This window comes from Papilio xuthus, unplaced genomic scaffold (genome assembly GCF_000836235.2).
Source record: "Papilio xuthus unplaced genomic scaffold, Pxut_1.1 DF825928.1, whole genome shotgun sequence".
NCBI lineage: Eukaryota > Metazoa > Arthropoda > Insecta > Lepidoptera > Papilionidae > Papilio > Papilio xuthus.
In genome coordinates this window covers 3,076,295-3,102,065 of record NW_013532721.1, presented here as the reverse complement: position 1 = coordinate 3,102,065, position 25,771 = coordinate 3,076,295, and the positions used below count along the sequence as shown (strand labels likewise).

The 25,771-nt window shown below is 32.1% G+C and overlaps 4 protein-coding genes across 6 annotated transcripts; 2 read left to right on the top strand and 2 right to left on the bottom strand.

The window, feature by feature from the left end:
* Positions 1-548: 548 nt before the first annotated feature.
* Positions 549-9,914, bottom strand: LOC106125434 (uncharacterized). Its single transcript, NM_001312284.1, is given in 5 exon segments — positions 549-1,288; positions 2,042-2,231; positions 3,676-3,842; positions 5,387-5,499; positions 9,743-9,914. Coding segments are annotated over 5 exon segments (660 nt in total). The 5' UTR covers positions 9,779-9,914; the 3' UTR covers positions 549-1,134.
* Positions 9,915-10,145: 231 nt separating this feature from the next.
* Positions 10,146-15,960, top strand: MTF-1 (Metal response element-binding Transcription Factor-1). 2 transcript variants are annotated; one of them, XM_013322632.1, is made up of 6 exons: positions 10,146-10,389; positions 11,113-11,285; positions 11,601-11,751; positions 13,440-13,571; positions 13,788-13,944; positions 14,046-15,960. In XM_013322632.1, exons 1-6 carry the CDS (start codon positions 10,169-10,171, stop codon positions 15,519-15,521), a joined length of 2,310 nt encoding a protein of 769 aa, XP_013178086.1. In that variant the 5' UTR covers positions 10,146-10,168; the 3' UTR covers positions 15,522-15,960. The 2 variants fall into 2 exon arrangements, with proteins under 2 accessions (XP_013178086.1, XP_013178087.1); XM_013322633.1 differs by lacking the exon at positions 10,146-10,389 and adding an exon at positions 10,613-10,691.
* A 1,252-nt stretch (positions 15,961-17,212) lies between these two features.
* On the bottom strand, positions 17,213-18,311 carry LOC106125199 (protein anon-73B1). 2 transcript variants are annotated; one of them, XM_013322308.1, is made up of 3 exons: positions 18,221-18,311; positions 17,911-18,065; positions 17,213-17,596 (listed from the first exon to the last, which is right to left on the bottom strand). In XM_013322308.1, exons 2-3 carry the CDS (start codon positions 18,055-18,057, stop codon positions 17,495-17,497), a joined length of 249 nt encoding a protein of 82 aa, XP_013177762.1. In that variant the 5' UTR covers positions 18,058-18,065; positions 18,221-18,311; the 3' UTR covers positions 17,213-17,494. The 2 variants fall into 2 exon arrangements, with proteins under 2 accessions (XP_013177762.1, XP_013177761.1); XM_013322307.1 differs by having other exon boundaries at positions 17,219-17,596; positions 18,173-18,307.
* Positions 18,312-18,856: 545 nt separating this feature from the next.
* On the top strand, positions 18,857-25,121 carry LOC106125587 (antichymotrypsin-2). The gene is made up of 9 exons (XM_013322858.1): positions 18,857-18,962; positions 19,376-19,500; positions 20,087-20,257; positions 21,592-21,795; positions 22,127-22,225; positions 22,613-22,744; positions 23,408-23,620; positions 24,048-24,189; positions 24,996-25,121. Exons 1-9 carry the CDS (start codon positions 18,944-18,946, stop codon positions 25,118-25,120), a joined length of 1,230 nt encoding a protein of 409 aa, XP_013178312.1. The 5' UTR covers positions 18,857-18,943; the 3' UTR covers position 25,121.
* The last annotated feature ends 650 nt before the right edge of the window (positions 25,122-25,771 follow it).

Here is a 25,771-nt window from a genome sequence, read left to right as displayed (position 1 = left end):
CTTGGGGACAAAGGTTATGTCGGGCTTGCACCGACTAAAACCCCACGGCGGTCGCCACCGGCGCTAATTAGGGGGGAGGCAGGATCTCAGTTCGGAAAACAACCGCCACCGATGAGTATCTTTCTGTCCCCACCGAAAAGTAGCTTACCCAAATTAGGGATAACTAGGCCATAGTCAACGCTGGCTCGACGGGGTTGATTAACCCCTCATATATCTTTGAATTATTTCGCTGATATATAAAGGGTGCATCACGATGTTTTCCATCACTGTAAGAATGCCAGATAAATATACATATGAAATTTAGACGTTTATATTTTGGTCCGATCCAATCAAGCGCTTAACAGCGCCACCCCACGCTCTGGCGTTTAATACAGACTATTTAAAGAAATCCGTGTATGTTAGTCTTATATCAATCGAGTATCGATATTCGGTGTTTGTCAGAATTTTATTTTATTTCATGCCGTAAGCTCATATTAACTGGTCTTACAAAAATGCAAAATAAAACAAAAATAAAAGACAAAATCTTAATTTATTTTTATCTTTGATACATTCGTTGTTCATAATTAACTTAATGATAAATCAGATTTATTTACGTTAATACGCGCAGTGTTGCCAGCGCTAAAAATAAATATCTAAATAATAAATTAACAGAGTCATATTCAGTCTATAAAAGATTTACAAAATAAATATTTGTCCACAAAATGGCCGTCAAATCGATGTGTGAAGATTTTCGGCGATTTTACAGTTTTTTTTATAATTATAAAATATACTTATTTTATTTTTTAGAACACTTTTAGGTTAAACATTCTACAGAAATGTTTTAATAGATTTTGTGGTTTTAACAACTATAACTAATTAAATGCATCCATTTTTATTATGAATATGTGTAAGGTTTCTTTGAACGATAATTTATCCATTAGATTTATGTTATACATAATATTTTTACGACAATTTAGTCTTCCTTTTTTCCATACATTCAAGTTTACGCAATTATCTTGAATCAAAAATAAGTCGATGGATCTAATAATTTTATGCAATTTTCTATAATCTCACAACCAAATAATTTTCGTTGAATATACACATAATACTTTTTACGACAAAGCATCACTCCTTAAATTATAACCTAAAATATATCTACAATATGGGATCTGGTTTGCAAACGCAGCCAGACTCAACCAATACGTAGTCCTGACCAGTGAGAGTGACAGGGCCAAGAGGTAATACTAAGAATAAATAGGGTACATATGTCTGTGTGCAGGTACCACGGAGGACGGAGCATTCACTTGTTCTGAAATTAAAAAAAAGTAAGTTTAAACTGATTAGAATCGAACCTGTCATTATGCAATTTAACCCAAACATGCTTGCAACTATGTAAACCACACAGAAGACAGGCGTGAAGTGGAAGCAATTCCGCGTTTCGTCTGATGAGTGTGCGTCCCGGAGGCCCAATTTAGTCCTCTTTTCCCTCCCACCCTTTTTCTTATAAGGAAAGGATGGGAAGTGGAAGTGGACTTTCCGGATGAGAGGATGCATGGAAAGGGAAAATATTTTCTTTCCGTGCATCCTCTCCTCCGTCGATCAAAAGTAGGCAACGCATATGCAATTGCGTATGTCTATGGGCAACGGTTACTTCGCTATTTCAGCGATTTCAGGTGTCCGCACGCTCGTTTGCCACCTTATGATATAAAAAAAACCGCAAGTATGGCCACATACGAAATTTATTCTGTAACCACTACAAGGGTGACTTGAATTTCTATTTGTGACTTGCTTAATCAGCGCATTCTCATTATATTGGATTTACTAGTAATAGCATAATCAAAACAACATGTCATTTAAATATTTGTTTACAAAACTTGCAAATAGTAATTCCAATCTCGGGGTACATAAAAATAGTCGCCACCATATGATGTTAGTATTTAATATTAAAATAAGTAAATTAATAGAATTGGCATTCGATCTATCAGTAAATAGACTTGTATGTAAATCCTTCATCACATTTTGCTGTTCCTGGGTCAATAACTTCAAGTAACTTGATACTCACTCGCAAACTTCGAAGACGACCTGTTGTAGTAGATCGGGGAACTTCTGTACGATGGTGACAGGCTGTCCCGAGGTAAGGGACACACCGTACATAGGCGCAGTGGTGTTATACCGCGTGCGACAGAGGCGAGCACTGCCGCAAGTATGCGGGTTCGCCGGTGATAGACCAGAGGGGATGTTGCTGGCTCGAGCTGTGGATCAGAAAAACGGCTTGAAAAAAATTAATCCCCTATAAGTAATCCAGTACAAAACAAATGACACTACACTCTCCAAAATTAACAAAGTCTTTAACAGCTGAAATTATTTATCTATACAATATTAAAACAGAACACGATCTTCTTCATTTCTGAATGTCGTGCCCTTCTTGAAATGCCTTCACAGATGCCTCGACGAGCTACTTTTTAAAATCATAAACAACTGTTATGGAAGAATTCTGATGACTTAAAGAAGTTTGCATTCCATAAGCATCATTCCTGAATCCATCCTCTTTCAGTTTTGGGAAGGAAAATGGCACACTTTTCTCGCAAAAGTCGTTATGCAAATTATATTTGTTTATTTGTGTAGGTACGTGTCAATCGTGGTCTTAGCTTACTTTCACTTATTCAAATAAGATTTGTAAAGCAGTACAAAGCCCTTTGGCACCGTTCTTATTGAGATTCTATAAGCTTATTTTATTACACATTGTTATAATTGAACAAAGAGCAATCGCATATTTTAACGATAACAAATAATGTTTAAATTCGAATCACACTAGATCAATAGTTAGTTTTTCTGGTTTACTTAGAGTCAAATACTTTACTGAAAATTATTATCTTAAAGTTAGTGACTATCTAATTAATATAATTTTAATGTCTGTATAAAATATAAATAAAAATCTACTTCCAATTAACTGAGTAATTTAACTGGACCGAGTTTAACTGGATTGAAAAATAGCTGATCTATGGAGAAGTAACCCAGGGTGATTTTTCCACGCTGTTGAAAACAAACAAAAGTTAGTAGTTACAATATAGAAGTTTGTAAGGAGGCATTTTATAAGCTAACGTTAAATAAATATTCATTTCATGTACTAAGGATGAGTCATTCATAGCTTTCACTATGAGGTAGCTTAAACGGCTGTTTGTATTTTAATTGGTGACATTTTTATGAGTTGTCATGGCTTTCTTTCTCGAATTGAGGCCTGGCCAAGTTATGAAATGGCTTATCATCTATATCTTGAAGGTATATTACACAAGTCTATCAGAATTATATCTTTGTCATAGTTATTTTTGAACGGAGAAATATAGAACCAAAATGTTTTTTGTAATTTGTAAAAAAAATACCAAGCCATTTTTTAAATGTAAACTTCAAATGATTACTTTGTTCAGTCAAAAAAAGTTAACCAACCAATAACAATACATTTCATTTTACTTCAAACCGGTTTTTACTATCTATGTAACCTAGATTTTAAATACTGACTTTCTCTTCACATTTATATATTTTATCTTTATTTGTAAGTAAATCATGCAATATTAACTTATACGATATATAAAGTATTCTTTCCCCGAGTGTCCCACGTTGTATTTTGATAAAAGTTTAAAAGTTCTTTTATAAATGTATTTTGAAGCATGGTTTTTGTTAAAGAACGTAGAAGTTTACCTGTTCGATTCCCGTTTTGTACTTGAACATTGGATGCTTCACCGTAGCCGGCGTGAGCTTCGAGTAACGCCCGCCTCATGATGGCAGGATCTAACGTGCGTAGCCCTCGCCCCTGCCGGTTCGACTGGCCCCATGGTCCTGACTTCAAAGCTCTGTTTACCAGGTGTCTGGAATGTTACAGTAATGATTTTAAAAATATGTTTAAAAACTATTTTTCAAAGCAGTAGCAGAAGGTTTTGTAATTAAGGAATGACTAGGAGACGAGAAAAAAAAATTGTAATTATGAGAGAAATTCGATGGATGAAATTACGTACTACTCATCTGAGTATATTATGCACCCTCATTTCGTGTTTCGGCTATCAAGCCTGCTGTTTGATTGTCCTGCCTTATGCTTATTTTACCTTTTTAAATGTATCCAGATCACAAGACAGATATTGATTTTCATCTTTTAACTGAGCATAGTTGTAGTTTTCAAATATTTGTTGACAAAATATTCATCGCCGAAATCCCTTGCCTAACAATTACGTATACAATGAGAGAAGACAATGATGAAATTAGTTTTACAAAAGCATTGAGACAATGTATGTTTTATAAACAAATTGGGATGTTTGACGTCCATTATTGTCGTTTTGATAATCAACATATGTTATCCTACAATTTGTACCAGGATTACATGTTCTTGATACTTATTACCTCATCACTTCAACTGTCTTTGTGTTGTTCAATTTAGTAAAAGTTTTATAACTGCAATTGGGATCTAGAATCAATTATCGATTTTAAAAATTGTTGTCGAAGATATCCTATTATTCGAAGATTTATTTCCACTAATAGTCTGGCATTCTTCGAGAAAAGTGGAAATATAGGATGTTGTGATGATGTTGAGTTGTGCTTCGTTAGGTACAGGCGAAATTGTCTAGTTGTTGTTATTATTACATCCAAGCAACACTCAGCCGCATCTCGCAATTGCCACTTCATAAAGGAAATTAAATCCAATTTGTTCCGCAGAGATGACAGACAATGAGTATAATTTTGAAATTATGTTGTAAGCGTTAAAAACTACAAACACTCCGAACGTCTTTATGTGAAATTTCCCACGGAACGCAGGAGCGCGTGTCTCGAGGGTTCAAAAGCATTAACGGTATCTTCAAGTTCATAAACACACAACAATCATCTTGTTTGCAGACGTGACTGCTTTAAAATAGGTCGCTTTGAACGTTTTTTAGAATACTGCAAGTTAACTCTTTGAGAGGTAACTAACGTGTGTTACCTCTGGTAACATTCTGCAAAGACCGAGATAAAATGAAAACCCTTTGTTCTTTTTTAGTTGGCAATATTAAATGTGTATTAAACATTTGCTACACTTGAATAAAATATTATTTACTCAGACATATGGGGTCAATCAACTCGGCCAGCATGACGGGAGTTTTATTTTTAATACGGAAATTACTTATTTAAAGATACCTATAATTATGTGAAGAACTTTAGCTATAGTAGCATTAGTGGTGGGCACACAAATCATATTCTATACTTTTATAATTCCGTCACAAATATCATAAAATTTGATATTTCTATTACTGTAGCACTTCCAGTCGTGAAGTTGTCACATTGGAAATCCCTTAGTGTAGATTAAATATTAAAAGCCTACTTTAATTTTCCTGATTACTTAACATTTCACATTATGTTAACTGACTTTATTAAATACACAAATTACCTTGGATATGGTGAACCATCAGGACCCGGACAGTCTGACGCGAGTAGCGCATCTCCCCACGCGTACTTTAACGTTGGCCCGCAATCGCTTGCTAAACTGCTTGCTAATAATGCCTGTAATAAACACAAAGTGTAATTATTAAAATGTATTTAAACTGTAAGAAAAACCAAAGACAGATCATCGCTTAATGTGTCGACTTCAAACTCTGTAAAACCATTGAGAGATTTAATAAAGGTCCGGGATCTTGAAATACTTTGCCATTTGCCATTCCGATCATAGTGGTAATCAAGCATTTCTAGCGGTATAAAAGAAGCTATCATGTAATGTAGCCACAGTTAAGGGGAGGAGATTCCATTAATTTAACATACAAATTGTTTTAACGGGCCGCCTTGATGATGGAATAACGGCATTGCTCATCAGACATGACTCGACATTTCCTGATTTAGTTTTTATTAAGCTCAAACTTAATAAATCATAAACATGGAATAATATAAGGAAGCCAAATCTAATGCGAGATTGCCTTTATAAATAAGTTAATTACGATGTGTTTAATAAAAAAATAAGTATCTTTGGTGGAGAGTATTAAATCTCCTAAGTTCCATCATTGTGTTCATCAAAAACAAGGTCAGGATTAGATGTTCGAGATATTTGACGCGCGGGATTTATCCTGTTCATAAGACGAAGTGGCCACTTTTGATCGATATTATGGTAGACCATGTCTATCATGTCTTGACCATGTCACGTTAAATCAATCGCCAATAACTGGATTAATTTTAGTAAATTTAGGTTATTAAATTTCCAGTACGTACTGGTATTTTGCAGCAATTAAATTGGGTACTTTCATAGCTTACTATCCACTATTGGTCGTACGAATTCACCGACGGGTACGTGAGCCGCCTCGGTATGTATGCCGCGGCCGAATGACACAGTTCCCGCCCGCCAGCGCCAAACAAAACCTGTCCTGTCAAAGTCTACGCATCCATTGCTGTAGTTTCACGATTATCTTGTTTCATAGCGGTATAGTTAACAAGAAATCAACGACTCATTGTTACAACGTTTATTGTCTTTTCAGATATTTCTTTTTTTGGTTTGTAACGTGCAATTGGAAATGATTCATCTAAGCTTTTAGAAAGTGCCTTTGATATCTATTGAAAATTGGAGCCACTGCAATTAGTATAGCAATGAAGTTTTACAATATAATTGGTTGACATAGCAATGAACTAAGCCGTGAAAATATTTTTTTTTTACATCCATATCCATTTTTTACAACTTTCGGTTTTGAATAATGTACAAACATTTTTAAGGATATTATATGACATTGAAATCCCATTCATTTTCGAGAAAATACACCTACTGATATAAAATTATCAATATTCAATTTTTATTAGTAGATGCTGAATATATGATTATTTTATGTTTATTATTAAATATAAAAGAATGCAAAAATAAAAGAGAAAAAATAACCGGTACAATTTTTACTTTAGTGATGTGCGGCGACTCGTAAAGACTTACCGGAAAGAAAGTGCCAGTGTCCGATATCTGTGTCAAGTGTGTAACATGTCATTGAACTGACATTGAAAACGTTTTTGTGTAAAAACTAAAGGTTAATTAACGTTGCGAAATATGTTATTAACTTTAAACTGTACTTGAATTGTATAAAACAAACATATATGTTGTTTAAATAATATCAAGTACAGCAGTACCGTTATAAAGTAACGTTATATTGGAAAAATTACGGTCAGAGACGACAAAATCCGCAAATTAGTATAAGGTGCAAACATTTACATATCGATTTTTGGTGTGGAAATGTTAACACGATGTACAGTTTGTACTTAAATAGAACCACATACTAAAAAGTATTTATAATCAAAAAGTTCTAGAATTCACACTTTTAGTGTAACTATTAACCTTACCGTATTATTACATTATTTTAAAATTTGATCCTTTTATTCTTATACTACTATGAGTCCATAATATACTTTTAGACATTATTAATTAGAATCCTTTGGCGCCAAAGGCGCGTTTTTATTACCAAAGTCAAGTGTCAGAATGATTAGTGAGGGACATAAATTTCGATATTTTAGTAAGGCTAGTGTTGCGCCACTATACCGGCACAATATCGCATTTTCTTCCTAACAATACATGCATACATAAAACTGAAATGATTTATGTATTACGAAAGTATGGAAAATATAGAAAATATGTTTAAAAGTACTTGAATTCAGTTAAAATAAAATCGATAAATGTATATTGATTGATGAAAGTATGAATGATGAAAGACAAGATATATGATGCGAGACGCGTTTGTCAACTCGGTAACGATTCTTGATCATGATTATGTAAATTAGACAGCAACATACTTATGTAGGACATGGAAATTAGAAAAAGTGAAATACATAATTAAATTTGTATTTTAAAATTCGTTATTCACAAGCTATCGCCCACGATTCCGTCAGTGCGGAATTTAAAAAAAACTTTGGGTAGCCTATCTGTTCTTGCAGACTATGTTCGCCATTTATGCTAAATTTCAGCGATCCGTTCCGGAGATACCTTCAAAGAAACATCCATCCATCCAAACATTAGCATATATAATATTAGTAAGAAGTAAGATTGTCACAGTTATTGTCAAAATATGACGAATGTGTTGGAAAAATATTTGGACAATTGTGCTATACCAGTGTTGAAATTTCTAAGTTATCTTTTTAAGGATTTAAACAAATAGCTAAACAAGTGAAAATAGTGTAAAGAACAAGCGAAAGTGGTGTACGGATTCTCAGGTATATGGTATGGGTGGCACGTATTAAGACATCTTGATTCTCGAATTCCGAGTAGCGCTTACAATGAGTTGCTAATAAAACCTACATGTGTATTTGTAAGCGAAAGTCTGGATTATACGATTTGGCAAGTTTCACTCTTAAACGCATATTAATAAACAAATCCTATTAGTAGGCAAGCTACGTAACACCAAGGTTTGGGGTATCAATGCAAGTTTTGTTCTAAGGTATATATTTCAAATTAAAAAAAAAATGCCGCAAATACTATTATACTTATTGAATCACGTAAAAGTCTAATTAAATTTTCAAATGCATACATTTAAACGCAAGGACACAGATTGACATACTTATTTTTTTTTTATGGTCAAATTAATTTCCGTGTTACCAATGTGATGGAGATGCCATATTTCAGACACAAGTAATTTAATAAATAATCATGTGGCTCTTTTTTGCTACAATTCCATTGCAAAACACGCAAGTATTATTTTTAGAGTAATTAAACACAAGTTTTCTCCACAAATCATCCAATGAACGGTAGAAAATGTTGGATAAAACATCTCACGTATTGCGGTATTTCAACATCGTAGTCGTCAGAAGTAGCGGAATGTTTTAACATGAATGAAAATTATTTGTTAGCTCTCTTCGCTTTTGTTTTCTTTTAATTTATTGTTATATGTCTCCTATATTTAAAAAACCCTAAAAAAAAACAAAACCTTTAAATCAGTACTCTTAACGTAAGCTAAAGTCCCAGATAATTCTCAAAGCTTAGCTATATCTACGTCCTGCTTTCGTCAAATGGGGTAATATGTATGAAAGGTTTGTAGCAATTATTTTTGGTGATTTTAATGGCGATATTTCAAAGTAAGAACATGAAAACGCAGCTATAAATGAAGTTAAAGATAGATAACCAGTACCTCTCCAAATAGAATTTCATAATCTATGTTTATCCACTTTAGTTTAAAGTCGTAAGTGTTGTGCTTTAGGCAATAAAAGTAAACTTGTCAATAGCATAAAAATGCAAATAAAAGAACAAACGGGTTAATCTTTGTGAACGGCGATATCTTTTAATATTTAAATGATCTTATTAGTTTCAAAATTACGGAACGCGGTGGCGGTCAGCAAACTTAAACTAATGACACGTTAATGCGTTTAGACAGCGACCGCTTCGTGCATAACAGTAAAGCGATGATAACTTCACCTACGGTTTCATATTTTTTTACTATCTCCCTGAACGGTGTGCTCTGAATGCATAGGCAATGAGTCAGTCGACCGTGCAGCTTTAGAGATCTCGGCTAAATTATGTATCAAAGATCTTCTATCAGCATCCAGAATTTGAAAACAAGTATAACAACAATCGAGTCTATATTGATTTAAGTTAAGTTTAAATAAGACTAACCTTATTCATATTTATTTTTTATAAAAAAATTGAACTTCGAATCTTAAATACTCTCTAATAAATTAATCAAACATAGTAAGTACTGACTATACTTATTTTATTAAATTTCTTTTCACAAAAATATATGTAATACAGATACTTAAACTTAATCTATTTAATAATTTTTAATTTACTATAAATACTTACCACATAAATATAAAAAGATATACTTTTCGAGCACATTTTGATAAAATATAAATGTCTTTTATTGCACTAAATATAAATAAAACTTAAAGTTAGTGGAACACTTTTAAATGCGAAATCTTGTTCGTATGTAAAGATGACACATTCGCGCTATTAGAAGGGCGTGCGATCGGCGCACTGCCCGCACAGACAAGTGGTGTTGCTGTTCAATTATAACGGGAGTTCGGCCGGGAGTCGGCGCGGGCGCCTTCCGTGCCGGTCGCTCTCTCCACCTGAGATAATTTGAAATTAACGCCATCTATTACCGAAAGGTCACTGCACTTCTCGAATGCCGGTTTTGACAATTATCGATTCGATATGACGACGGTGGCGCGACGGTCTCTACTCTATACGTCATAGTCATATGCCAATGCCATAATCGAAACAAATATGGCCGCATGGCTCGGTGACAGAGGTTCTTCCGATAACCTCGTACAAAGTAATATCTTGGTGGAAGATTTTAATTTAAGCAGTGATTTAATCAATAATTACCAGTCTTTTGACGATAGTTTCAGTGATTTTCAAGTACCCAAAGTAATCAAAAGAGAAGTTGAAAACGTCGCAACTTCAGAAAATAATATTTTAGTAACAGACTCTCGAGAAGTACCAAGGTTGGTGTTCTATGATATATTTGATCCATAAATTTATAAATAATTTTATTTATTCATTAATTATATTCATTTGATGGGTTAATATTTGTTTTCAAAATATTTTCTACACTTCAATCAGCTGTTTGTCAACATGTTTCCGTCTCTTTCTCACTCGTGGAAATGTTTATAAGGGTTCTTTTTCTTGAAGTTTCATTTTTGGGCATTCTATTTTTGTACATTACCATCACGATACGATACGATATGAATATCCTAATTTTGTGTTTTATAATGATCAGGGTACGATAATAAGTAATAATGAAGAGGTAACTGATGTAATTAAATATATTTTCCATGCAGCAACAAATTATCATTTAGTTCAAGCATTAATACCAACATTTCCAATTTGGCATTTATTATTCATACTGTTTGTTTTTGTTCTACTGTTTAATTTATTGCTTTTACTAATTTTAAGAGTATTAAAGTGTCTTTGAAATTCATGTTTCTTACATTTGTATGTCATTTACAAGTACAATAATATAATTGTATACTAAAAGTAATTAAGTAGATTACACGCTTTTGCTTCAAGTGTATAAAACCTTTTTATTTATTTTTTGCTACTGGCCACAATTTATTTAGAAGAGGTTTTAATAGTGTATGTATCTAAATTTAAATTTATGATTTCCAACAGTTTAATAAAATAACATGATAATGATTTTAATTAGTTTATGTATCTATATTTTTCAGACACAATGAATCACCCGGGAAACAAAACATTGATATACATAAAGCAAATAATGTTAAGACCAAAAGAAAATTGGAGGAAAACAATTCAGCAAGATACAAATGTGAATATGATGGGTGTGAAAGAACTTACAGCACAGTTGGTAATCTACGGACACACATGAAAACACACAAAGGTAACTAATGAAGACTCAAAACAAAAACTTAAATCTAGAAAAATATCTCATAAGAGATATGTTTTTTGGCAGATGAGTAAAATACAATAAAAACTAGTGAACATGGAGGGGATGGGCAATATTCATTCGTAATAACCCAATTGTATTGTTATAAACAGGTGGCTAAAGGATGTTTGGCATTTAGCCAGGAACTAAAGCTTTAGTTTCCATAATAAATATTTTATAACCAAAGTTTTATTGATATCCAATGGGTTAAACAGATTACATTTATATTATTTTGATTTATCCAATCAACATATTTTATTTAATTTTCAGGTGATTATAGATTTGTATGTCCAATTCAAACTTGCAACAAGGCGTTCCTTACATCATACAGTCTGAAGATCCATGTCCGAGCTCACACAAAAACTAAACCGTTTGTATGTTCTATTGGAAACTGTAATAAAGCATTCAATACATTGTACAGGTGAGTCAGAATAAATTTCTTGTCACATATTTATCAAATAGGTTGACTTAAAATGTCCAGTTTCAAAATCCTGTATATAAACAAATTGTTATGTCTTTTCAAAACAATTGAGAGGGATAACTATATTCTTTTATTCAGATGTATTGACACTGGAAATTCGTGTTTCATCATCATCTCACTCACTATACATACAGCTCACTATACGTCCCCACCGAGGAGTTCGGGGCCTACCCTAAGTTAAGGGTGATTAGGCCATAGGCAACCATGCTGGCCCAGCACGGGTTGGTTGACTTCACACATATCTTTGAATATCTTCGCAGATATGTGCAGGTTGTATCACGATGTTTTCCTTCACTGTAAGAACGTCGGATAAATGTACATATGTAAATCAAAATCGAAAAACACATTGGTACATGGCGGGATTCGAACCCGTGTTCCGAATTCATGTTTAGTCACATGCTTTAGTACCAAAGGTAAGAAAAGGATAAAACATCTTTCCTTTTCATTCCCTTTCAGACATTCAATTCAAATTGCAGACATATAGTGATTATTTTGAGTTAAAAAAAGTTTAAAGTGATTAGAATTTGACTATGGAATTAAAAATTAAAAATGTAAGATTCTGCATATTGTTGGGTTACAACATTTTTAGGGAAATCTTTTCTAATTTTATAAAAGAGAATAAAAAGATTAATTGATTGTATTTTCTTGTAATTTAGAAACTTTATAGCAATGTATTAAACCATTAAATCTGTTTTGGAATATAAAAATTGTTAATTCAAAGTAACAGAATGTCTAATGACATGGTATGTGCTTTGGTGTTGGATAAATCAGTGAATGTTCAAACAGAGATCACGTGGTTAACATTTTGCCTGGTGATTTATGGTGTGTTTGGAGATCTGCCAATTCATATATTGTATGTTGTACATGCCTAACATGCTGGGAATTGTTGTCAAGTGTAATTTTGTTGGTGTTTTTTTGTATTTATAGGTCATTGTTATTATAAGATAGCAATTTATAAATAGCTACGCGTAAAGAAATATCTTCTATTAATGTTTTGGTAACGTTTTCTAGAATCTTACTATCTTACTAATATTATTTATAATATTTACACATTTATGTGAATGTTTAGATGGATGGATGGATGTTTGTTTGAAGGCATCTCTGGAATGGCTTAATGGATGGTTGTAGAGCATAGTCTGGAAGAACACATAGACCATAGTTTTTTTTATTCTGCGCGTAGGAGTTGCCAGCTATTTGAAGAATAAATGTTTATTGTGGTGATGTTATCCATAGACACACTATTTGTATCTTGACAGTGGAAGCGCACCTTTAATCATTGTGTCAAACTTGTAATGAGATGTTAGAAGATGACAGGTTTTTAATGTCAATATTATTCAGTTGTCATGTTGAGATTAGAAATGTTTTGTAAATATCACTCATCTTGCCAAAATGTCATTTCAAAAGTGTAATGATACTTTGGAAGTGTGTAAAAAGTTTAAACAGTTATAATAAAAAAGTAAATATAGACGACGACTACATGAGTTAATTTTTTATTCAAATAAGTTTCTTGTCTATATTTAAAACTCAAATTTTTACTGATAGTCAATAATGTGTAAAAAGTGTTGTTGTTCCTGCATTTTGCAGTTTTAAAAATCCACATGTTTTTTTTACTTTTGGTGTTGTTTCAGGCTTAAAGCCCACCAAAGACTACACAGCGGTGATACATTTAATTGTGAGGAAGATGGGTGTGCGAAATATTTTACAACACTAAGCGATCTCAAAAAACATATCAGAACTCACACACAGGAGAGGCCATACAAGTTAGTGTTTGCTACTATACCTTGTTTTAATCCAAGGCATAAATTAAATGAACAGAGAAATGTCAAATTCCATACACAGCAGCCATTACGATATTTCAACTTTTTGTACACAGTTTGTAGTTTGTCTATGGGCTTAGATTGGATTGGAATGAGGCATTTGTGTAGTGAATACAGGGTGTTCCGAAATTGGTGTTTTATTTCTGTGAAAATCTACAGATGCAGGACAGATGGGTGTGGTAAATCATTCACGGCGTCGCATCATTTGAAGGCACACGGGCGGACGCACTCTGGCTCTCGAGTGAAAGCCTCATCTGGAAATAGCAGGAATTTCATCACGCCGATTATAACGAAACCACTACCTCAAACTCAACAGGTAAAATAATCTAATATACGCAAAAAAATTATGTTTATGCATATTTTTTATTCTCAAATCTTTTTTTTTTGTTGGGAATTTAAAATGAGTCTAATTTTCAGATTGTAGTCGAAACGCCAGCTGTAGAAATTATTGAGAATAACGAAACAAACAAACCGAGAAACGACAGCATGAACTGGGACGGTCTTTTAGAATCTTTCTCGAAAATCACAACAGATTCTAACTCAAATGACGGCAGTTTAAACGACATGACTATCTTACATCAACTACCTAATAACGTTGATATAACAGAACTGCTTTTAACTCCAACTAACATCGTTAAATTTAACGAAGCTGATAATTTAGCTGCAGAATATGATTTTAATGCTATAGATTTACCTGATCTTACTAAAAAAAGTAATAACACATGGGTTGATAATAATTTAAAACCAATTATTCCAACAGAAGTACCTATAGAAAATCAGAAAGTTGAAGTGAAATCTAATGCTATTGAATTAGCTTTAGCTAATGAGATAGAACTGCAATCTCCTTGGGTTGATGTTAGCGCATTGGCTGCGTCTATACAAAACACACCTGTATGTATTAAAGAGAAAGCACCAGAAAGTATTTTCACTCTAGCAACATTTGTGCCAACTCATATGCAAAGTTACATAGATTTGACATCAGAAGTTGCACCTTCAGCAAATATAACATCGCAAGATTCATTCGATCTAGACAGTCCGACTATATTAGACGTCAGTCCTAAAGTATTCAACGATAGTGAATTAGTTTCCAATTTCGATTTTGGTACAACACCAAAATTGGATACGGAATTGGATGTTTTTCTTAAAGAAACTGATTTATCTGATAGATTTTTGAATACTCCTTCACCGTCTAGAGTGCAACAACAAATAGAAATTAATCCAGCCAATTCTGTACTATTTAATACTGATTTGGCTCTAGAAGATACATTGCTGTTTGATAATGAACCACCATCAGATATGTACGTTGTGAGGACGGAAAATATATTTGGGAAGAAACTTGTTAAAAGGAATCCTTTAGAGCAACTTGCAGCTGATGTAGGCATATGTTCTTGTAGTAAATGCAATTGCAATCCAGATGGTGAATGTAGAAATAACTGTGGTGATAAATTAGCAAATGAAACTGCTAAATCAAACTGTCCCGATGATAAATGTTCTTGTGTCGATTGTAAATGTAATCACGCCGAAATGAAATGCGCAGTTGGTTGTGGAAAGGCAACCGATACGAATCATAATACATTTCTACATTATCATAGAAGACATAATAATTCTAATTTAGAAGATTTAGGTGTTTACACGTTACATGAATGTGAACAAACGCCAACAATGAATTTTGACGATTTTATTTGTTCGTGCCAAAGTGAAAGTACAGGGTGTTGTAAAAAATCTAATGAATCTGTTAATTTATCAAGTGATGATTGTTGCAGTGTTAAAAATAAAAAAATGTGTTGTGTGACGATATGTTTTAAAAAGTTGGAAGCTTTCAAACAATTTTTATCGGACAACGATTTTGTGGAAGCGCTTAAAACACATAATTTTAGCTTAACCGGTCATTAATTAGTCGCTTTAAAATATTGCATTTAATGTTACTAAAAGTATTACACTGTACAAAATATCTCCCTTTTGCTATTAACAAGTAACACAGAATAGAAACTTTATGTATTAACAATGTCCTGAATGGTTAGAAGTGTCCTCATTATGTAAATTAGAACATATAAGGATTTTTTATATGTCCATGAAGAATTCACATAAGTGTAACGCAATAGTCCAAATAAACTTTGTTTTCAAGGTTTAAGAATAAATTAAATGCCAATGATTTAAATTTGTGAATAATGGTTGATAAATATATGTAAATTACTCGAAAATAACGTGGAGAATACACGTCTACCTAGAAAAAAACTATGAAATATCATCTCAACAAAATGAGAAAGGAGGCAATTTATTTCAAAGCAGTAAGAGTTAATCGTAAAGGTAAATATAAAATTATATCAAATATTACTTTATTTTTATCAATTTTTACAAAATAAATTTCTTAGTGTTTATAAAATGCTTGTGTAAACTTGAGATTTAATGAAATGTTATTTTTGAAGATTTTTGTGAAGACAAAACTACCAAAAAAAAAATAATTTATAACTTTGATGTTGTAAACATACAGAAAAAACGTAGTACAAATATTCAATGCCAAATTGTGCCATATTCATTCTATTTATTAATGAAATGTTATTTATGTATACAAAAATATATAGTTATAAACATATTTTGGTGCTATTTAGGGATAGAATTAAAATTCTCTTAATGTTATTAATGTACTTATATTGGGCTTTTTAATGTACAAATTGTTAAATAATTTTATATGAGATTTTTTACTTGTTACCATAGAATAACAACGCTGTGACATTTCTATTAATATACTTGTCTTTGTTTTGTCAAAGAGTTTGAAAGGGATGGCAATATGTTATAGTCCAAGAGCTACAGCAGTGGGATTCTATGGTTAGTCACACTGACCTCTATAAATGGACTGGCTATAAAATATAGTATTTTGTGCCTATTTGATTTTCGCCATTTTGGCGCAGATGGTAGCGGTGGTGTCGATACGAACTAATAATTTAGATAGAATTACCTGTCACGTAACATCAACGTAACAGTTTTAATTGGGATGAAGCAAATATTGTAACAAGCCTATCCATTTGTACAGATCAGTGGTTAGTCGTGATAAGTGAGCAATAATAGACATTGTAAGGTTTCTAGTCGATACAATAACAATAAAACGCTTTTGAGATTCAAATGTATCTTTATTTAAACCTTAGTTTCACAAAATACAGAAAATATAAAGTGAGATCAAACATGATTATTTTTAATATAAATACCAAAAGAAAATTGTATATGAGCAAATCATTTCAACCATTGCATAAAAAACTTAATACACATTTGACATAAAAATATCTTAAACTACTAAAACAATGTGTCCATAAATTTGACATATTTTTTGTTCATATAATGACATTTACATAATGTAATATATAAGCATCATTGGGGTTCCATAACTTGAAATTCTTACTAAGAAAAATCACTTAATTACTCCACTTACGCAGAAACCCAAAATGGGTCTTGGTTTAAATAACCGTAAATAAATATAAATTGATAAAATCTTAGAATATAGTAAGAAGTTAAAATATTTTATTTTAGAACATAGATGATTAAAATTTATCAAAAAAACTTGTACAACTATTTTTTGAAATAACAAATTATTTAAAAATTACCCCAAATATCAATAACTGACTAAATTTATTACATCTATAGTTTACTTATATGAATCAATCCAATAGTACAATATTTTAAAATTAACTTGGAATGGGCCTAAGATATATGTTCTTACAAGTAAAATAATTTAAAGTCATTGTGAATGATATTATTAGAATTTAAAGAGCATTATGAATATTTTATTATAGATTGAGACATTAAAAAATTCTAACAGTTTTGACAATAAGAGTATTTCATTCAAACAGTAATTTTACCTCTATACTACTTTTTTAGCGACGCTTCTTCTTGTCATGACGACGAGCACGCGATACGGTGGCTCTATGTCCAGGTGAAGACTGTTCAGAGCTACATTCATCACTGTCTGTATATGCCTGAAACACAAACAATTAGAAATACAAAAAAAGACTAAACTGTATATTTATTACATTCCACTTTGGAAAAGAATCTAAACATCATCTGACTCTGCTAATTCATTCTGTCAAGTAGTTTAGGCTTCAGGTTGTACACTATATTTAGCATTATTCCAGTTTTTAAAAGTTATTACAATTTACAATTATTGATAAAAAAGGAAATTATAGAGAAAGTCATGATGCAAGCCATTTTAGTAAAATTCAATTGATATTAAATGTTTAAATGGAATTCACATTGATTTGGTCTCGATTAAAATGTTATGGGTATGTTTTACCTTTTCGTATGGATGAGAATCGCTTTGTTCGTCCGTAAGAGTCACGCAAGCTAGCAAGCAAGCAAGTTGAAAAGCGGCGCCGATGTATAACCCATATCTTATAACAGTACTCATCACATCTTCGGCAAAAATCTCATTGGGAATCATTTTGAGTTCTGAAAGACCGATCAATGAATGAAACGATTGTTTATTAAATTGTTAAAAGACCAGTTTACTTTTACTGTAAGGTTTATTTCTTTAAAATGTTATAAAATTTACTTACTTTTAAACGTTTTTAGTGATTTAAAAAGCCGAATTGGATAAAACTGACCTTACTCAATTCTTAACAGTTCTACTCAACAGTTTGGGAATTTGTGAATTTGACAAGAACCAGAATTTGACAATATTGAACCAAGCTTAAAAAACTGTAGAAAGCCGATTGATTTGACCAAAGATTATATAATCAGTGTTGCCATCTTTCATTATTTTGCTAATAAAAATAAGAACTTGTAGAATAATATGCAGTAGTTGAGTGCTAGTACTGTTTGTGGCAGTTTAATAATTTAAATATACCTATGTGTACCCTTACTCATTTTATTTATAAGAGACTTTAGTGAACCTATCCTGTCAACTATTAGGTACCACTAGATGGCACTGCACTATGAAAATAGAAAGTTAAGAAATAAATAGGTAAGCACCAAGCATAATTAAACGAATTCCTGTTCTCTTGAAATAAAAAATATTTAACGAATACGTAACATCCTAGTACAATAATTTACGTTAGTAATAGTTCACGGTCAAAATGTCCGCATTGCATTGGTTTACCATGGTTCTTATGTCTACATACATAATTTAATACAAGATTGATTGAACATTAATTGAAAGTTAAGTCGTATGAAATTAGGTAAGCATGGAAATCAACGTTAATGAAAATATCTAATTGAAAAATTGCTTATGCTGGATTTTAACAAATGCTTGTCGTACATGAATTTAATGTCTACTTGAACCGAAGATGTGAAAATAGCTTCTACAGATTGAAAAATATTGTTTGAATATGCGGTCATTTTTTATTGGTAAGTATATAGGTTAAATTGTTAGTTCATCGGCAATAGGTATTTGTATCATAGTATATTAAGATCAGAGAATAATATTTTTTTGCTAGTAAAAGCGAAAAGATGAACATTATTATAATTTGCCAATTTTTAATAATATTTAAATTTATGTCACTTCATTACCCTATATTACATACTCACAAAACACACATATTGGAAGGAAGAGATGAAATTCTAAAAAATAGCGAAAACACGAACTAAAATCTCACTCGCCATAACTTTTGTCAATTGCTTACATTTTAACTTTATCTATGTCAAAATTAAAAATTAGCAGATAATAGATGGCGTAATTTCAATTATTAGAATATCATTGAGTTGGGTTTGTTTTTTTTTTTTTAACTGAGATTAATATTTATTTATCATATTTCTTCCAGTTGCTGTAATAACATTTTTATGTAAACTACCCACAAATACTTTAGGGGATGACTACGATTATTATGCTGGCGAAGAGGTCAAATACTTTGATCTTAGAGGCAAATTAAGACAAAGTTTCGCACTCGTAAGTTTTTTATTAATGGTACACATGTCAAAAAATTCAAAGCAATACTGATTCATCATCATCAGCTCACTATACGTCCCCACCGAGGGGCTCGGATTCTACCCTAAGTTAAGGGTGATTAGCCCATAGTCAACCACGCTGGCCAAGTGCGGGTTGGTCGACTTCACACATATCTTTGAATTTTTTCTCAGATATGTGCAGGTTGCATCACAATGTTTTCCTTCACCGTAAGAACGTAGGAAAAATGTACATATTTAAATCGGAAATCGAAAAACATATTGGTACATGTGTTTATTAAGATTACATCAACTTTATTTTGCCAAAGAAAATATGTGTGACTGTAAATGCCATTAGATATTTACATATTCATTATTTTTGAGTGATAACTTTTATAAAAGATACATTTCATGACACTACTGGTCTTTCTTGTTTACGAAATAAAGTGAACGAAGTAAATTAACAGATGTAAAAAAATAATGGATTAAAAAATGTAAATTTTTCTTTTTTTTTTTTAAATATTAGCAGATATTTGTTATATTTTTGAAGTAAAAAGTGTCATTACAATTTGTTTTTGTTCTATGTCTAGGAAGCTGTGTTATTAAAGCCTCATAGCAGTATCATTTGTTCTCCGATTTCTGCTTTATTGCCCATCGGTAAACTAGCCTTGGGAGCAGAGGGTAAAACCCTTGATGAACTAATAAAAGCCGTCGGAGTGCAGTCGGATTTCTCCATGGAGTATGAGACTTCTATAGAGGGGGTATGATTTTAATATGATTTGATAATTTATTTTGTTTTAAAATTATACTTCCAGTCATTAAAAAAGAATGCAATTAGTAGCCTATATGTTCTTTCAGATTATGTTCTAAAACAATGCCTTTCACTTAGATCCGTTAATCCGTTCTGGTGATATCTTATAACAAACATCCATCTATCCATCCATCCAAATATTCGATAAGATTAGATCGAGGCTAACGCTAATACATAATTTAGAAGAAATTTTGTTTTATTGTACATATTTTTCTTGGCAATGCATTTTTATACTATTATACAAATGGAACTTCTTTTAATCTACATGTTGTATGTGATACGATCTTTTTAGAGATTATTTACTAGAATCCTTTGGCGCGAATGGCGCGCTTTCATTACCAAAGTCAAGTGTCAGAATGATTAGTGAGGGGATATAAACGTCGACATTTTAGTAAGGCTAGTGTTGCGCCAGTACAGAGGCACAGGGTCGGATTTTCTTCCTAACAATTGTTACCAGGGTATAATAATAACTTGGAATTGGAAAATATTAATAAATAAAATCTACAATAACACAATTTAAAATTACAATTCACGGGAAATTGGTGAACACACAGATAAATACCACGCCTTGCAAATAAAGACATATGATAAGTTAAAAAAACATGAAAACACCACTTTGTCTTTCCACTAAATACAGCTTTGAAAATGGAGCGCGTACTTATAATTAAAATTGTGATCTCTTTGTGGGAATGGGGACGCCGAGATTAAACGTCAAGAAAAACAACTGCGCAGAAAACTGAGCGTGGACGGTTAACACACTGTTTTAACTGGTGCTCGTGGACAATGTACAAAAAAAATAACCACGTTTGTTTTTATGACATATACATATGATACATATAGGTTAGTTAGGAACAGAAATAACACAAGCAAGAACAAATAAAAAAAACAAAAGAACAACTATGCGTTTTTTTGCACTGAACCCATTGATATAAATGGATAGACGATTGCTTGGAAACTAAATTAACCACGCCTGTTGATGTTACATGACAGTCAATTCTATCTATATTATTAGTTCGAATCCACACCACCGCTACAAACCGGTATCAACAGTGATATAAGTTGTAAAATTCAAATAGGCACAAAATATCTCGTCTTATAGCCAGTCCATTAACAGAGGTCAACTGTACCCTTGACATACATCTCTATATTTTCACGGAGTTTAACAAATACATAATGAATTTAGTGGTTCAATACCAACACCAAACCGCACTCTACATTAAATGGTTATAAATAAAATTGTAATAGAATTTTCTTACATATTATCTCTTCATATTTTTTTTTCAGATCGAATATCATTTTAAGATCGTTCTAAGTATACTCCAATTTTTGCCGGGCGTTATTTTGGACTTGGCTAATAAACTTTACGTGTCGAATAAATATCGTCTCCGTTCAAAGTTTTCTAAATTGGCAAAAAGCATTTTCAATTCATCAGTAGAAGAGGTCGACTTTGAGGATACTCAAAGAGTATTAAATAACATCAATGGCTGGGTACGTATGTTGATTACATTTGTATAAGTAACTAGCTGTCGCTCGCAACCGTAATTAGTAGCGTATGTGTTCTTTCAGACTATGTTCTCCATCCATGCCAAATTTCATTAAGATACATTGAGTCGTCCTGGAGATACCTTGTAACGAACAGCCATCCATTATGTGTGAAAGAATGGCCCTGATCAGTTCGAAACTATTGCCGTCACCAGATAAATCTCCTAGCATTTATTAAATGATTTTGGGTAGATATAGGCCTACCATAACTGGTTGTAGATACTAACTAGAGTTTGAATTTTACTTCTTTTCTATTTATTTGTTTTAATACTTGTAGGTGGCATCGGAAACCCACGGCATGATACCCTCAATACTATCATCTAATGACATCTCTTCTGACTCTTCTTTGATCGTTGTAAATGCTATTTATTTTGCGGTAAGTCTCATTGTTTAATTCCTTAACAGTACTAAGAAAATATCATATATGTGCTTAAACTTAAAATGTGTTTAAAAAGAACCTTAAAACGAATTCATTCACCGAGTCCGAGTTCTTTATGGATAGTATACAATTTATCTTACTAGCTTTTGTCAGCGATTCCTATGTTTTTCTAGACTATGTTCTACATATTTAGCAGATTTCAGCGACTTCCATTCAATTTACCTGTTGCCTGCTACTCCGTTCGTGTGGATTAAAAAAAATTAATCAGTAGCCTGTCCTCTTCCAGACTTTGTTCGACATATATACCAAAATTCAGCCAGATTCACGCTGGCATTTATGAGTAAACAGTAAGATTTAACTTCAAAGTTTTTGTTAACGTTTTAGGGTAAATGGAAATACCCTTTTCCGTGGGTCAATGTCGGGACTTTTCATTCGGCGCATGGCACGAGAGAAATCCCCATGATGTCCCATACGATGGACTATGAGTACACTTTCAGCACACCTTTAATGGCGCAGGTAAAAAAGTACTTATAACACAAACTAATATATAAACGGCTAAAACACTCACGTATATTCGTCCGGTGGCACCGACTAGTTTCGAGCTCATTGGGGGCCCTTCATCAGGATGAATGAGACTGGTATTATTTCGCGAACGCGGACGGAATATACTTGAGTGTTTTCGAAAGTTTAAATAATTTTATTAGCACACATTTTTTTTTATTAAAAGTCAAAAACCTTACTAACTATACCACTAACACTCAAGGGAAGAACACAAACGGAATGACACCTTAATTGTCGCGAATAACTATCATTTTTTCAGTCGGCTAAAAATAAGTGGTATAAAAATCATTGTCCTAGCTGTTGCCCGCGACTACATCCGCGTTAATTAAAAAAGAAATAGTAGCCTATGTGTTCTTCTAGACTACGTTCTATAATGCCAAATTTCAACAAGATCTAAGCAGCCCTTCTACACATACTTTCTAATAAATATCCAACCATAGTTAGCTGTAGATACATGTTGTACGTTCGTTTAAAAGTGACCTTCCTGAGTCTAAACAGTTTGATGGATTTTTATAATTGAGTAGTCGATTCGTATTATTCTAGAATTTGTTGTCATATTGGTACAATTATTCGGACGTATTTTTTTCCATGTAAATTATTTATGTTTAATTCGTACAGATAATAAATATACCATACCATGGCAACAAAGCTTCGTTCCTCTTAATACTTCCAAAGGAGAGAAACGAACTGGATCTTGTCATGGAACGTTTGAAAAACGAACCGAATCTGTTGTCTTGGGCTATATCGAAGATGGAAAAAACAAGACTTAAGTTAACGATGCCTAAATTTAAAATCGAATCCGAATGGAATCTTCGTGACTTGTATAAAAAGGTATTTAGTGTAAAAATAAGCTTATTAAACTTATTTTATAAGATCACACTGTCGCCCGCGACTCCGTCTCCGCGGAATTTTATGTACGTGCCGAAATTCAGCTATTCATGCTGCTGTTCTGGAGATACCTTTAAACAAACAGCCAGTCATCCATCCAAACTTTCACATTTATAATTCCTTTATTTATTTATTTGTCATATATTTAATATAACATATTTCATATAGAAAATGAAAAACAATACAAAATATATTATATTAAAAATAGAGCACAACCAGCCGCGGAGTCCCATGACTCAAACAACCAACGGTCAGGGCTGCAGAGACAGGAACCTTCTCACGATATTAGTGTTATAATTAAAATCAGGTATTTTAAGTGAATGAACTGTTATAGAAATGTGGATACGAAAACTGATTTCATTTTTTACAGATAGGAATAAGTACAATATTCAAAAAGGATAAATCTCAACTGAAGAATATTGTAAAGAACGAAACTCTAGTTGTCTCTGCGGCGATACAGAAGGCCGTCATAGAGGTAAATGAATTTGGCACAGAAGCCGCCGCGTCATCTGGTAAGTTGTATTTTAATTACTTAACTTCATTTTAACTTTAATATTTACTTGATTTACGTTACCAAAATCATTATAAAAAATAACAAAGAATGAAGCAAGCATACGTTGAACGCAGTTTTGCCGCACAAATATCTTTTCTTAATCTACTTAATTTCTTTAAGAATTGACATGTGTTTGTGTGTTCTATTAACGTAAAATAAGTACAGTCGTGTTTATAACATCGAGAGATGTATGTATCTTCAATATCGTAAAAAAATATTTAACGAAGATTCCATTTCATATTCGTTTTAATAAAGAAAAGACATAACCAAGAAACCGAAAAAGGTTTGTAAAGAGTGAATATTAGTCTAAAAACGTATCACTGCATTTTTTTTCAAAGGCCTAAATAAATTTAAAACCCACTTTTCAGCTATCACTGGTTTCACTTCAGAGAAAGTCAATGTTGAAATTTATGCAGATCATCCGTTTTTGTTTTATATTAAGGCGCAAACGCAACAGTTATTTTTCGGGGCTTTTTTTTAAAGTACATTTAATAATTTATAATTATAAATTATCATTTGAAAGCATTATATACCTAAAATTTTAATAAAATAATTATTTATTTGCCACAATAAACGGTGTATTTCACGTTTAATTATTTTGACTATAAATAAATGTTGTTTATTTAATAAATTGTATTTTATTTGAATTTATTGAAAGTCGTTATTTTTAAAGAATGAATTAAATTATTTTATCTCGTTTGTCTAACTTTAAAGAAACTTGTAAACTTCATTATGAATTACTAAATATTATTAATATTTTTACAGCTATATCAATAGTAAATCTATCGTACATGGAGCCAATAGTAATAAAAGCTGACCATCCTTTCCTGTTCTACGTACTTGGAAAAAATCAACAATTATTCTCTGGAGTATTTAAAGGACCTTCATAAAAAATTACAATAAAAAACATTACTTTACAATAAATCTACTTATAAATTTGTTTTTCAATATTTAAAAAAAAAATAACTAGCTACTGCCCGCGACTCCGGATGTGTAGAATTAAAAAAAGCTTCTTTAGTAGCTTATGTGTTATTCCGGACTATATTCTAAATCTGTGCCAAATTTCAGCAAGATTAATACAGCCGTTCTGGAAATAGTTTCTAACAAACATCTATCCATCCATCCATCAAAACATTCGATTTTATAATATTATTAAGAAAGTAAGATGTAGTCAACATATCAATAAATTACTATGGTAACTTATTTAGCGTTTATTATTTGAACAAAAGCGTGTTAGCTTCGCTTGGGTATAGAAATATATGTATATGGAAAAAATAGCAAAGGTTTCTGAGTGAAACTTTGCTATTCGAAATTATTAAAAGCAGAATATTTATTTGCAATAATCAAACAAATATTTTAATCGTGTATATCGATTAACCGCTGGATTGGATGTTAGGCACTTTATGTTCTAAATGGAGATTTTAGTCTCAGAAACCCATGGTGAGTATGATATTAAGCATTGTCTTTTTTCCGTCGTTAACTTACGTTATGAAGTTCTGTAGATTAGTAATCAATTCAATACAAATGATTCTAAAGTAAAA

Coding starts and splice junctions, on each gene's coding strand:
- LOC106125199 (XM_013322308.1), bottom strand. CDS start 18,057: ATGATTCCCAATGAGATTTTTGCCGAAGATGTGATGAGTACTGTTATA. Junction 17,597..17,910: donor ATTCTCATCCATACGAAAAG/GTAAAACATACC, acceptor TTTGTGTTTCAG/GCATATACAGACAGTGATGA.
- LOC106125587 (XM_013322858.1), top strand. Junction 21,796..22,126: donor TAAATAACATCAATGGCTGG/GTACGTATGTTG, acceptor TAATACTTGTAG/GTGGCATCGGAAACCCACGG. Junction 23,621..24,047: donor TTCGTGACTTGTATAAAAAG/GTATTTAGTGTA, acceptor CATTTTTTACAG/ATAGGAATAAGTACAATATT.
- MTF-1 (XM_013322632.1), top strand. CDS start 10,169: ATGGCCGCATGGCTCGGTGACAGAGGTTCTTCCGATAACCTCGTACAA. Junction 10,390..11,112: donor GACTCTCGAGAAGTACCAAG/GTTGGTGTTCTA, acceptor TATATTTTTCAG/ACACAATGAATCACCCGGGA. Junction 11,752..13,439: donor GCATTCAATACATTGTACAG/GTGAGTCAGAAT, acceptor GTGTTGTTTCAG/GCTTAAAGCCCACCAAAGAC.